The sequence below is a fragment of the Thamnophis elegans genome, chromosome 14 (genome assembly GCF_009769535.1).
Source record: "Thamnophis elegans isolate rThaEle1 chromosome 14, rThaEle1.pri, whole genome shotgun sequence".
NCBI classification, from domain to species: Eukaryota; Metazoa; Chordata; class Lepidosauria; order Squamata; family Colubridae; genus Thamnophis; species Thamnophis elegans.
This window is the reverse complement of record NC_045554.1, coordinates 17,830,046-17,844,733: the sequence shown is the minus strand read 5'-3', so window position 1 is coordinate 17,844,733 and position 14,688 is coordinate 17,830,046. Positions and strand designations below refer to the sequence as shown.

The following is a 14,688-nucleotide window of genomic DNA, read 5'->3' as shown; positions in this document are numbered from 1 at the left end:
GACCTTTGGGCCTGGACTCCAATCGGACAGAAGAGAATTCTTTATTGGCCAAGTGTGATTGGACATGCAAGGAATTTGTCTCCAAGCTCCCAGATGCAACAACCAAGCGATACAACAACGTATACACAACAACAACAACAACAATAACAAAGTGACAGATCATACATCACAAACATAGTTACGGTCAATCATAAGATACACACAAGAAGTGACATTTATCCCCCTCCCCTCCCAATCCCGGACTCCCCCTGCGCCCTCTGGATGCCGTCTCGGGCTTCTCCTTCCCCAACCCCGTTGCAAAGCGAGCCTTGCAAGAGGTATGGACGTGGGGAAGGCCGGCTAAGCGCGTGGACCCAGCCTGGAAGCCCAGGCAAAACGGTGCATGCAAGGCAAGCGCCCCCTCCCCTCCTTCTCCTCCCCCTGTACGCTCCGGAGAGCTCCTGCTGGCGCGCGCCCCCGCCAATGAGCGCGCGCCCCGTGGACTTCCCCTCGGCGCGCATGCGCCCTTTGGCCACCCGGCAGGCATGGCTGCGAGCTCAGGGGAGCTGCGGCGTCGGCGGGGTCCGGCGGGAGACGCCCCCGATCCTCGGGAGCCCCGCGCCCCTCCGGCGCCTTCCCTGCGCCCCGGCTCCTTCTGGCTGACGCGGCTGGTGCTGCTGCGCGCCACCGCCTTCATTTACTGTAAGTGCCCGGCATGGGGGGCGAGCAGAGGGGAGTGCCTCCAGGTTGCCCCCCACTCCCACCCCCGTCCCCCTTAGCCTTCAGAAGTTATGGATGCTTCATCCCTGGAGGCTTTCAAGAAGAGACTGGACTGCCATTTGTCAGGGATGGTGGAGGGTTTCCTGTTTGGGCGGGGGGTTGGACTAGATCAGTGTTTTTCAACCTTTTTTGTGCAAAGGCACACTTTTTTCATGAAAAAAATCACGAGGCACACCACCATTAGAAAATTTTAAAAAAATTTAACTCTGTGCCTATATTGACTATATATAAAGTGTTTTTCCCACGGCACACCTTACACTATGTCACGGCACAGTAGTGTGCCGCGGCACAGTGGTTGAAAAACACTGGACTAGATGACCTCTAAGGTCCCTTTCAAGCCTTGTTATTCTGTATCACCGCCCCTCCGCTTGCAGCCCATTCTCCCCCCTCCCACTGCCCACCCTCTTCCCCATTAGTGGCTTCCCTCCACTCCACTCCACTTGCGTTGAGGCCATTCTGGCTCTCCTAAATTGAAGCTGGGGGCAATCTGGGCTGGGAATTATGAGGTTTTGGATTGCAGCACCCCCTGCCTCCCCCCCCTCAGGCTGGGGAGTCCTGGTGAGCTCAATGGCCCAGCTTGCTGCCAGAAGCTGTGGGTGCTCCATCACTGGAGTTCCAAAGTTGCTTTTTTTTTTAGGAGGCAACTGGAGTTTCTGGCTTTTTTCTTTTGAAGTCGTTTTGCTTCTCATCCAAGAAGCTTCTTCAGCTCTGACTGGATGGTGGGGAAAGGAAGGATTTATACTCCTTGCAGACAGCCGGTCATTTGCATCCTTTTGGAGGGTCATTGAATCTCTTGGGGGTTTAATCTGTGTCCTCAGGGTCACCTGAGTTGGTGCTCCTCGTTCCTGTAGTTCTGCACTTTTTTCCCCTTGGAAATCCATTCCTACTCCAGCACCATTCCAAGGGTGGTTTATCCCAAATTGCATAGCTTAATGTAGAGATTCTCAGTCATCCAGGTTAGGGTTGACATGGAAAAAGTGCAGACTACAGGAATCAGGAACACCAACTCAGGTGACCCTGAGGGCACAGATAAACCTCCAAGTGGCCTCAAGGACTCTCTAAAAGAATGTAAATAACCAGTTCTGTCTGCAAGGAATATAAACCCTTCCATTCCTCACTATCCTGTCAGAGCTGAAGAAACTTCTGGAATTCCCCAGCCAGCATGTCCAGAATTGCCAAAGTTGTGAAAAACGGCAAATCGAGCACATCTGTGACCAAACATAGTACAGTACAAATAGTCCTCGACATACGACAATTAGGGCCAGAATTGATGTTACTAGTGAAATGAATCATGCCCAGTTTTATGGCCCTTTTTGCTACCATTAAGCGAACCACTGTACTCGAGTTTGGATCTGTGATGATATATAAGTTCAAGGAACTTTTTTCAGCGCCATTGTAACTTTAAATGGTGATTAAATGAATGATTCTTAAGTTGACAACCTGTATGTGGATCTGAATAAAAATGACTTGACTTGTTTAAGTGGGATCACTTTCATTGTGTAAGTTTTATAAAGATTTAAGACTTGTGGTACTTGTTAAAACATGCTCGCAAACTTTGCAGTGGTAACTCTTGCTGTTTTCTGCAAATATAAGGATATTATCGAAACAAATCTAGGTTTGTTTTCAGCCATGAAAACTTTAAACGGGGTACTGCAGGCTAAGTTGATAACTGCAGTTGTTTATATGTTCTGAGTCTGAATATGTTGCAATTTCTCCCCATTTTGTGTCACTTTGGTGTGGAAATCCCTAGGACCGTTGATCTCAATAAGTTACTTTTGTAGTCATTCCATCTGGGAAGCATCTTAAACTGCTTTGGCCAGTCTCGATTTCTCCACTGCACTCATGCCCTAGTCCTGTGATGGCGAACCTATGGCATGCGTGCCACAGGTAGCACACGGACCCATTGTTAGGGCATCTGAGGCCTTGCCCTGTCTTCTCCAGGGTGCATGCGTGTGCTGGCCAGCTGATTTTGGCCTTCTTTTAAGGCCATTTTTCGCCCTCCTGAGGTTTCCCTGAAGCCTCTGGAGGGCGAAAAACAACCCAATGTGCAAACTGGAAGTTCAGGAACAGACTTCCGGTTTTCCTGTAGGGCCATTTTTCACTCTCCGGAGCATTCTGGAGGCTTCCCTGAAGGCTCTGGAGGGTGAAAAACACTCCTATGGCCTAACCAGAAATTCAGGAGGCTTCCCTGAAGCCTCTGGAGGGTGAAAAATGGCCCTACGGTCAAACCAGAACTGGTTTGCCCATAGGGTCATTTTTCGCCCTCAGGAGGTTTCAGGGAAGCCCTAGGCCTCCTAGAAATCGTCTGGAGCCTGGGGAAGATGGAAAATGGGTCCATCATGCACCAAAAGCGGTGGTGGGGGGTGGGGAGGGTGGGGGTCACGCGCATAGCATTATGGGTGTGGGCACGCCTGCCCATGACCCCCCTGCGCTCCCGCCGCTTTTGGCAGACGTTGGGAGAAAGGTTAGCCATCACTGCCCTAGTCACTTCCTGCCTTGACTATTGCAATGCACTCTACATGGGGCTGCCCTTGAAGGCCATCAGGAAGCTCCAATTGGTGCAAAACGCAGTGGCCGCATAGTTTTGTGCAGACCCTATGTGGACATGTATCACCTCTCCTGCAGGAGCTGCATTGGCTGCCAATTTGCTTCTGGGTGCAATTCAAGGTGCTGGTTGTCACCTTGAAAGCCCTTCATGGCTTGGGACCAGATGATCGGACGGACCGTCTCTTGCCCATCACATCTACCTGACCCATCGGAGCGGGGAGGCAGGGAAGGCTGTGGGTCCCATCCCTGAGGGAGATACACCTGGTGGGACTCAGAAGAAGGGCTTTCTCCGTGGTGGCTCCCTCTCTCTGGAATATCATCCCCCCCCCCCCCGAGATTAGAATGGCCCCCACTCTAGCACTCTTCCGGAAGGCGCTGAAGACCTGGTTCTGCCAGCCGGCCTGGGGAATCCCTGGAGCCTATTAAATGGCTTGGGTGATGTGTTGTCGCTGGGGTCGGGGTGGGGGTATTAGTTTAATTATTTAATTATTTTCTTTTATTTATTTATTTATTTTTATTTGTCTGTTTGTTTATTTGTGATGTTTTTTTTAAAAATATATTTTATTCATTTTCACATTCCATTTTACAATCACTTATATACAGGGTATTTGCTATAAGAAAAAAAAATTAAAAAAAAATAAAAATAAAATAAAAAAGAAAACACAACTCATCATTCACAACCCCACCTGACACTTCCATCCTCCATACACCCCATCTACCCCCTCCAACTTTCCTTTCCTCCCTCTAACGCTCCCCTCCTACTTCCCTTTCCCCTCAAACCTTCCTTCTCCCCTTACTCCCAACACGCCCTCCTTGCATTCCCCCTACTCCTTCCTTACTCCTCCCTCCTCTTTCCCTCTACCTCCCTCCTTGGTGTATTCCTTTATTCAAGTGTTGTTTATTATAATCTAATAAAAAGTAAAATAAACCAAGGAAAAAAAATTTAAAGAAAGAAAAGAGAAAAAAAAAGGAAAAAAAAAAAGAACAACCGTATATAAGTGCATTCTTGTTCTTATTGAGACTATGTTAACACCCACCCACCCACCCCCCATAAATCCCCATCCCTACTCCTCCCGACTTCCCAGGGCCCACACCTGGCACTGCCTTCTATCTAAAGTATCTTATATTCATATGGATTAAAAATAAAAGTAATATATTAAAGGAAAAAAAAAAACCAAAAAAGAAAAAAAAAAAAGAAACTCTTTGTGTTAAGCTCAGCCCCCCATCTTTATATATGCTTAAATAGTGTAAGTCATTCTATCTATATTTTATTCTCGTCTCTTGCTTCTTTGTTATTTACCCCGACCTCCTGTAGACTCTCCCATTCCTCTTCCTTAACCTTGTATTCAGATAAACATTTATCCAAATTTGTATAGACATCAATATACAATCTAACTCAAAAATAATCCCTTCTAGTAAAATTTAAGCAGCGTGGATCATTCCACATATTCAAATATTACTTTACAGAAGAATAATCAAACTTTCCCTTTCTTAACCTTAATTTCAAACAATAATTCAAAATAATCTGACCAGACTTTCCCTTCTTGGTAAAGTTTAAGCAGCGTGGATCAAGTATTACTTTACACAAAAATCAGTTTGCATTCTATCTTGAAATGATCCCGACCAGCTTTCCCTTCTAATAGGATTTAAACAACGTAAATCATTCCGCGTGCATTTTGCCCTCATCCCTTGCTTCTCTGATATTTACCACTATCAAATTTATGCAGACATTAGTTTAAAATTTAGCTCAAAATAATTTCACCAAGCTTTCCCTTCTAATAAAAATTAAATAGCATAGATCATTCCACATATTCAAATAATACTTTCAACAAGAATCAGTTTACCTTCCGTTTTAAAATTATGTCATCCAGCTTTCCCTTCTAACAGAATTTAAACAACATAAATCATTCTGCATTCATTTTACATATATACATTCAGTATCACCCCACCAATATACGTAAATCATTCCGCATGCATTTTACCCTCATCCCTTGCTTCTCTAATATTTGCCACTATCAAATTTATACAAACATTAGTTTAAAATCTAGCTCAAAATAATTTCACCAAGCTTTCCCTTCTAATAAAAATTAAATAGCATAGATCATTCCACATATTCAAATAATAGTTTCAACAAGAATCAGTTTACCTTCTATTTTAAAATAATCTCTTCAAACTTTCCCTTCTAACAAGATTTAAACAACGTAAATCATTCTGCATGCATTTTACATATATACATTCAGTATCACCCCACCAATAAATTCCGCTTTTTCTACCGGAGAGAGGTCGCAAACCCCCATTCAATCCACAACTTTGGCGAATATTTTAGAATGTCTAAATCCTCAAACTCCGCTTTTCTGCTTCTCCGAGGGAGGGGGAGCTACCCCCTCCATCTTGCAGCCATGTGGTCTGTTGCTTGCCTTCTCCTTCGGCTTGTCTCTCCTCTTTTCCAAGTGAATCAGAAAGTCCCGCCTTCAAAGTCTTGTAATAGAAATCTCGAGCCTCCGAAACAGAATTGAGACGAAGTCTTTGATTCTCAAATGTGACCGTAATGCCGGCTGGGGCCTCCCATTTATATTGAATCTGATGATTTCTAAGCTCTTTAGTTAAAAAGGTATAGTCCCTTCTTGCCTTTAACATCTGGAAAGGTATTTCTTTGAAGACAATCAAGTCCTGGCCATCAACTCTCAATCTATTATTGTAAAATTTTTGCATGATCGCGTTTCTGGATTCTTTTGTGGAGAAATATATGATTATGTCCCTCGGGAGCTGTCGCTGTTCCGCTACCAACGAATTCTGGCGATAGATTTTCCGAATCTGCCAATCAAAGTTAAGTCCCGGGCTTCCCACCGCATGGCTGAGGGCTTCAACAAAGGTCTGTTTCAGATTCTCTCGCTCCTTTTCGCGGAATCCTCTGACTCTTATTGCGAATGCCTTCTTATTAAAGTTTATCATAACGAGCTGTTCTTGGGTGTCTCTAATTTTTTGTTGTAATATTTGAATATTAGTAGTCAAATTAGAATTAGCCTCCTCCAAACTTTCTAATTTATTCTCTATTTCAGCGGTATAATCTGACAGGGCAGACACGGCTGCAAACGTATTCGCCTTCATTTGGTCAATTTTAGACTTTAAATCACCATATAGCTCCAATACAAATTCCTTAATTTCTTGTTTAAAATCATTAAACATTTGAAAAAAAAATTCCTGTGTTAAGAATTCTCCAGTAGAGGGCGTAGGAGACAAGGGCTGCGATTCCAGTGTAAATTCTTTAAGCTCATTCACAGATTCTTTAGGCACATTTGTAGAGAGACGCTTCGATTTTGACCTGGGTGCCATTATAAATAAACAAATAAACAGCGCTTTCGCTCCCCTCTGTTTCCAAAAAAACCAAAAAAAGTTATTTTGTTAAGGAGCGGTCTGCAGGAAGGTAAAACCGGCTACGTACATCCCCTATCAGTCACCAACGGAGAGAAATCGCCATTTTGAAGTCCGTTTAAACAAAGAAGCCTCTAAGACAAATGGTGCTGGTATTTAAGATAGTAATAAAAGCATAAATCTCACAGGAGTGGGACCCGCCCGTATTAATCCTAGCTTCAAACAACTTTGCTTTGTCCTGGGGGGGGGGGGGATCGCCTGTCTAGGGCTGCAAAAAAAGGCAGCTGAGAAGAACTGGCTGGAGATAAAAGCTCCGCTCACGCTGGATCTAATCTCTGTCCACAGCCAAAAAAAAAGAGAGAGGCTGTGAATTACGAATAGACCCTAGCACACAGAGCTACTCCCTGCCCCTTTGTAGCCAAAAAGGGGTGATATCTATGATCTTATTTAGATATACAGACCAGATCTCTGAGAGAGCTCGGTTGAGCCCTCCTCGGCGACAGGCTCCGCCTATTTGTGATGTTTTTATAGTCATGTAAGCCACCTTGGGTTGCATGTGTGAATAGGCGGCAATATAAATGTTCTAAAATAAAGCAAATAAATCTTGCTGGATTCTTGGGATAAGAATGGAAAACTTAATTATTAGTCCTGTGCCTTTTAGAGGGATGCTTAAAACAGCAGCATGTTGTAAGCAACAGATTTTTTCTACCTGTCGTCAGAGACGGTCTCTGTAAGAGTCCACAGTTAAGTCCTGGAAGGAAATGCAGTTAACACACACCAAAGAAAATACAGGTAATTCTGGACTTAGGATTTCAATTGAGCCCTACATTTATGTGAAATATTTGTTAAGTGAATCATGACATTTCTTGCCAGAGTTTAACAGATTTAACAGATTAACAGACTTGGAAGGAACCTTGTAGGTCATCTAGTTCAACCACCCGCTCAAGCAGGAGACCCTACACCATTTCTGGCAAAAGGCAGTCCAATCTTTTCTTGAAAGTCTCAAGTTATGAAGGTCCCACAGCTTCCAAAGGTAACTTCTGTTCCATGGGTTGATTAGTTGTTAAGTGAATTTGCCTTCCCCATTGCCTTGGCTTGTCAGAAGGACGTCAAAGTTGATCACATGATTCCCCAGGACACTGCAATGGTCATAAAGATGAGTCAGCTGCCAAGCATCTGAATTTTGTACACATGACCTTGGGGATACCGCAATAAGTCATAAGTGTGAAAATGGTCATAAGTCACATTTTTCAGTGCCGTTGTAACTGAATGATCATCAAACAAACTGTTGTAAGTTGAGGACTACCAGTAATGGTTTCACAGTGAAGTTTTCTGCAAGTATAATACCAAAACTTTCCCAGAGATGGAAAACCGTGCATGGATTTATTCGGTTGATGGAAACGAATATTTTTTCTTGCCTTTTAAGTAAGCTTCGGTTAGTGGCCTGAATTAACATTTTTCTTCAGATGAGATTTGTGATGCACTCAGTTTGAACCTGAAGGCCTTTTTCTCTCTTTGTGTGTGTCTAAAATATGATCTGGTTTTCACGGCAAGCATTGTGACTCTTGGTATCTTTTCTCCCAGTGGTTTCATCTTCAAATACAAGTTAAGGGGTTTGCCCCCCACCCCATTTTATATTGTAAAAAAGAGCAGGGAAGAAAGGACTGTGGGTCAGGAAGGTTTTGCATTTCGCTTCGTTGAGTCTTTATGGAGCATGGAAAATGTGATCCCTTCCTCCGTCTCCCCTAACAGGTTGAAGCTGGGGTAGGAAGTACAAGAGTGGGGACAGGTTGAAACCTGCCAATCAGAGCATCCTGAAATTTTCAGGTAGTCCTCGACTTATGACCACAGGTTCAGCCCAAAATCCATGTGGCCAAGTGAGACATTTGCTAAGTGAGTTTTGCCCCATTTTATGACTTTCCTTGCCGTAGTTGTTAAGTGAATCGCTGCACGTTATTGAGTGAGCGACCCAGTTGTTAAGTGAATTCGATTTTCCCCATTTGTCAGAAGGTCACAATAGGGGATCACGTGTCCCTGGGGCCGTCACAAATACGAACCACTTTCAAAGCATCTGAATTTTAATAATGTGACCATGGGATGCTGAAACAGTCATACGAGTGAAAAATGGCCATAAGTCACTTTTTTCAGGGCTGTTGTAACTTTGAGTGGTCACTGAACAAACTGTTGTGAGTCGAGGACTACCTGCAGTGCTTATGGGGAGAATGTTAAGGCTTTGCGACATTTTTAAGAAGGGCGAGGCTTGCTGGCTGCAAAGCAGGGAAGACACTTTTTGGAGCTGAGCATGGCCCTCTTTCTTCTGAATTCCCCCTGCCCAGAGAAACAGGGGCCAGGAGGGAAGTGTCAGGATGGGAGGATAGTTTCACAAAAAGATAAAGAAAGAACTGAAGGGTATGTTATGGGGTCTCCTGCACGAGCAGGAGGTTGGCCTAGAAGACCTCCAAGGTCCCTTCCAACTCTGATGATGAAGATGAAGGTGGTATTGTGGCCCGCCAGCGGAGCTGGCAGCAGAGTCAGACAGTGAGGAGGTTGGAGCGGAGCATTTGAACCTTCTTTAAACCAAGTTAATGGCCTTTTGGGTTTCCTCTGCTTGAGTAGAGTTCACTTTTTGAGTAAAGTAAGAATTATATGTCATGGGGAGGGTGGGGGTTAGGATTTTAAAGATGCTTAAGTGGGGCATGGCCAAAAAATAGGTTGGGAACCTCTGTCTTAGACCTTGATTATTCGATTAGATCTTGTTAAGAGGCATATGATACGCCTTCCACCTTTTTTATCTCAATATTTCATTTATTCCCAAGGTTACTACTTGTTATTTTGGAAGAAGGACTTGGGGTCAGCATTGGTCTTGAAGGAAAGACTCTCTTGTGGCTTAACGTGTCCTTCTTGAAGTTTCTTTTGTGTAACCTGAATGTGTTATACTCTATACTCTAAATACTCTACACCTAGTTGACCGAAAGAAAACAATGAAAAACACCAACAAACCAGCCTACAACTGACTAAACAGAGACGTCAAAACTGCACTCAAACAAGACAGAGAACAATGGTGGACTCAACAAGCTGAAGAAGCAGAAAATGCGGCCAAGTCACATAACACCCACAAACTGTTTAAGATAATATCTAGTGTGACGAAGCCCTACACAAAGCCAAGTGATGTGCTATATGGCCTGGATGGCAAGGCTACTTCTAGTCCAATAGAAAAGATGCAATTGTGGTCTGACCATTTCCGTAAGCTGCTGAACCGACCAAATCCCACTATCAATGATGATGAACTAGATGGCCCTTTGCCAAATCGAAACCCTTATATAGCAGAAGGCCCGCCTACGAAGGAAGAAATTAAAAAAGCTGTCAAGCGACTTAAGAACAAAAAAGCGCCTGGCGATGATTTACTTCCGTCTGAAGCATTTAAAGCTGCGGGTGAAACTGGCATTGCAGCACTACAAGACATATTCCAAAACATATGGGATCAAAACCAAACGCCAAAAGCCTGGAGCAACGCAATCATAATACCCATACATAAAAAAGGATGCAAGAAAACGTGCTCGAACTACAGAGGGATTAGCCTTCTTCCTGTCGCTGGGAAAATCCTAACGTCAATCATTAGAAATCGGCTTAAGCCACACATCAGAGAACATCAACGAATAGAGCAGGCCGGTTTTACAGAAGGACGAGGGTGTAGCGACCAAATATCTGCCGTCCGGAGAATATTAGAACGACGCATCCGATATCAACAACCAATAATAATAATCTTTGTTGACTTTTCTGCTGCTTTTTGATTCCGTCCACCGCCCGAGTCTATGGAAAATAATGCACAAAATTGGTATACCCGAAAAGCTAGTGAACGTCCTGCAGAATCTTCATAGCAATACGTATAGCAAGGTGAAGGTCAACAATCAAGAAACGCCAAACTTCCTTGTATCAACAGGCGTGCGACAAGGTTGCTCAATAGCGCCTGTATTGTTCAATCTGGTCATCGATTGGATACTAAAACAAGCTCTGAAGGATTGTTCAGGGGTAAAAATACACGACCAACAATTGACTGATCTGGACTATGCGGATGATATTGCCTTATTTGCCGAATCGCCTCCAGAAGCACAGAAGATGCTGGACCAACTCAAATCTGCAGCTGAAAAAATTGGCTTAATCATAAACACGTCCAAGACTGTTTGCCTCGCACACAAGATTCCCGATCCTGGCTTACTGCTCAATACTCAAACTTTAAAATGTGTTGAAACATTTACGTATCTTGGTGCGAAGATATCATCCAGTACGTTTATCGATACCAAAGACATAAACCATCGATTAGCAAGAGCCTCAACAACATTCGCAAAATTATACTTTCGACTGTGGTCATCCCAACAAATATCCAGGCCCACAAAAATGAAAATATTTAATGCTTTGATCATACCAATACTCCTCTATTCATCTGAATCATGGACCTTTACAAAAGCTCAACTACAAAAATTGGAGGTGTTCCAAATGCGATGCCTACGCACCATAAGCGGGCTCAGTCTACATGATCGGAAAACAAATGACTATATACGGAAACTGTGCCTGAACCAACCAACCATCGAAACACTCGTAAGGCGCAACCGAATGCGATGGGCAGGGCACGTTTGGAGAATGAACAGCAACTCCTGGCCCAAAATAACCATTGAAGCACCCGTGCCCAAAACCTGGAAGGTGCATAAGAACGCCCCACGGAAAACATGGATGAAGCTGATTGAAGAAGACCTCTCGCGAATCCATTTTACCATACGAGATGGCAAAACTGCCGCTCAAAATCGCAAACAATGGGTGGCGATGGTTCGGGATGCATGCGACTCTACAGCGAAGGGATTGGCGATGCCGTACCGACGCTAAAGACTTAAATGAAAAAAAAATGAACCTGAATGTAAATACAGCGTGCACTCTTTTTTTTCCCCCTGACCCATTTTGGCAATGTGTATTTTCCCCTAATTTGCTGTTCTCTTGTTTATGTTTGCACTTAAGCCTGGGGTCTAATTTAGACTTTTTTTTTGCAGCCGATGAGCAGTTTAGATGGGGAGGGCAACAATTTTGAGGTAAGTTTTGATTGCCGCTTGCAAGAAAAACTCCTTAGCAAATTGCCATGTTAATCAAAGTTAATTAGGTTGTGGAAGACATGACCCTCCTTTCCCATACCAAGGAAGTGGATTTTTATTTTTAAACAAGATAATTTTGAGGGATTGTATGAAGGAAGGTCCTGGGTTCAGTCGGATACCTTCTGATGGGATGGCCAGAGGCTCCACATGGACAAGTGAGGACCTTTCTAATGTGAAGAGATACAGGTGCTTCATTTCTTCTCCAAGGCTTATTGGCTGCTGATGGGGGTATGTTTTTAGTTGTCCTCCATTAAAATACCTGCAAGTAACCACGATTTGATTCCTCCCGGAGTGCCAGTAAACCTCGCCCTGAGATATTTGAGAGGCCAAAAAATCGGAGTCCGTGCAGGCTCTTTGTTATTTATCCCTCTTTTGAGGATAGTCTCTCATTTAGGCAGGCAGGAGATTTTAACTGATGCATTCAGGCAACCACTCCAAACTACTTGGGACAGGAAAACCATTCTTCCAAACTTTGAGGGAAGGAATATGAATTCAAGTGTGTGATTCCCTTTTATTCATATCCATTTCATGTATTCATAATCAGGTTTATACTTATATCTGCTGTCTAATACATGCTTGATGAAATAAATAATAGAATAGAATAGAATAAAATAATAAAATAAAATAATAAAATAAAATAAAATAAAATAAGATAAAATATAATATAATAAAATAAAATAATAAAATTAAAATAAAATACTAAAACACTAAAACACTAATAAAATAATAATAAAATAATAATAAAATATTAATAAAATAAAATAATAAAATACTACTAAAATACTACTAAAATACTAAACTAAAAAACTAAAAAAACTAAAAAACTAAAAAACTAAACTAAAAAACAACTAAAAAACTAAAAAAACTAAAAAACAACTAAAAAACTAAAAAACTAAAACTAAAAAAATAATAAAATAATAAAATAAAATAAAACAAAATAAAATATAAATTAAATTAAATTTAAAATAAAATAAATAAAATTGTATAAGGTCACTCTTTATATGACTTCCTATAGCAGGGTTGTCAAACTCAATTTCATTGAGGGCCACATCAGGGTTGTGTTTGACCTTGGGGGGGCAGGGGGGGTGTAGCCAGCTCAACGTCACTTGTGTTGGAGGCCCCTGTGGTGGCCCGAGTGCTCTGCCAGCAAAGATGGGCTCCCAAGCTCTGTTTTTGGCTGTGCTGACCTCCTGCAACCCTCTGCCAGCGAACGGAGCTCAGGAGAGCCACCCATGGCCCTCCTGAACTCCGTTTTTGCTAGCGGAGGCACCACGGGCCGGTCCTTCACGGTTTCCAAGGCGGCCTCGCGGGCTAGATCTAAGCACCCCCTTGGCTGGATCAGGCCCCCAGGCCTTGAGTTTGACACCCCAGTCCTATAACTTTGATCGGTCTGACTGTATGTCTATCTGTTTGTGTGTGTATGTGTGTGTGTGTACATATGTGTACATGTATACATGTTTATTTATATGTATTGGACCAGTGTAAAGGGGTCACCTGGTTAGCAACATTTTAATTGACCAACTAAAGCAGATGGTATAATTATTGGATTGATTTTGGGCATAATCATATGGGACTGTAAGAGTCTGTTTGGTGTAGTGGTTAAGGTACCAGGCTAGAAGTTGGAAAGTTGTGAATTCTAGTCTTTAGTTAGACTTGGAAGCCAGCTAGATCAGTGGTCAACAACTGGTGGTCCGCAAGAAAAGTTTGGTGGTCTGCAAAAAAATTATTTGCATTAAATCAGGGGTCCTCAAAGTACGGCGCTGGGCCAGATACGTACAATGAACACTTGTGTTGCTGCAGAGAGTCTTCCCCTTCGGGCTCTTTTTGTGCAGGTCGGAGGGGGGCAGAAATTCTGACTTGGGGTCTGCTTCAGCCTCCTGGTGGGGGGCTTTGGGCGAAGGCTGGAGGGAAGGGCCGCTGGTGGCAAACAGCCGGAGGGCCTCATTTCAGTGAGACTGCATCATGGCCTAAAACTGGCTGACCATCTCAGCCCACTGAGGCTCCAGGCGCCGGTACCTGGCCTTGCACATCCACAGGTCTTCCCTCTGCTTGGAAAGCCTATGCTCGTAGTTCTCAGTGAGGTGCTTCTGCTGAGCCTCCTTCTCAGTCAGATCCAATTTGAACTCAGCTGTTTTGCCAACTCTTTCTTATGGTGGCTGCTTAGCTCCAACAACTGCTTCCTGTTGGGGCCCTAAGGAGCCCGGGCGAGGAGTAGCTGAAAGGGGAGGGCTGAGTAGAGGCCGGTGAGGCGCCCCTTGACATGAGTGACATCAAGTTGGCCACGCCTACCCAGTCACATGACCACCTAGCCATGCCCACCCAGCCAGGCATTAGGCAGATCATATTAGTGGTCCGTGGGATTTAAAATTATGAATTTAGTGGTCCCTGAGTGTTCAAAAGGTTGGGGACCCCTGAGTTAAATGACCTTGGGCCAGTCCCTGTCCTTCAGCCCTAAGAAGGCAAGGGCAAATGTATTCTAAAAGTCTTGTCAATCGATAGTTGGACTGCATAATAAAATACTATCTATGATTGACCTACATCATGTGGTCTCCTCACCTGTATATTCTCACTTGGGCCTTATCTAATGGGGACCTCCTCATTAAAGAGGTGAGATGGAACTCTACGAAGGGAAAGCTTTTTATATGGCGGCACCTCATATATAAAATGTGTCTGCCAAAATCTCACATGGTCCTCACAGTCGCATCATTTTAGCACTATTTCCCCAGGCTTTTAAACTAGCTCTTAATTGCCTTTAATTCGTGTCACTTTAGATTTTGAAAGTCTCTCTTGCTGCCGCTAGTTCATATGTGCATTTTGTTTTATTTTACTTACATACGTTTTTATTCAAATGATACCTTTAAGAGTGTTTGAT

At 43.5% G+C, this 14,688-nt stretch overlaps 1 protein-coding gene across 2 annotated transcripts in view; it reads left to right on the top strand.

Annotated features, from left to right (window-relative positions):
- The first annotated feature begins 501 nt into the window (after positions 1–501).
- The window catches only part of LMF1 (lipase maturation factor 1), a 206,513-nt gene continuing 192,326 nt past the window's right edge, over positions 502–14,688 (top strand). For both annotated transcript variants that reach the window (XM_032231201.1, XM_032231200.1), the window contains exon 1: positions 502–681. In XM_032231201.1, the coding sequence (XP_032087092.1) occupies positions 525–681 (157 nt within the window). In that variant the 5' untranslated portion in view covers positions 502–524. The remainder of the gene's footprint in view (positions 682–14,688) is intronic.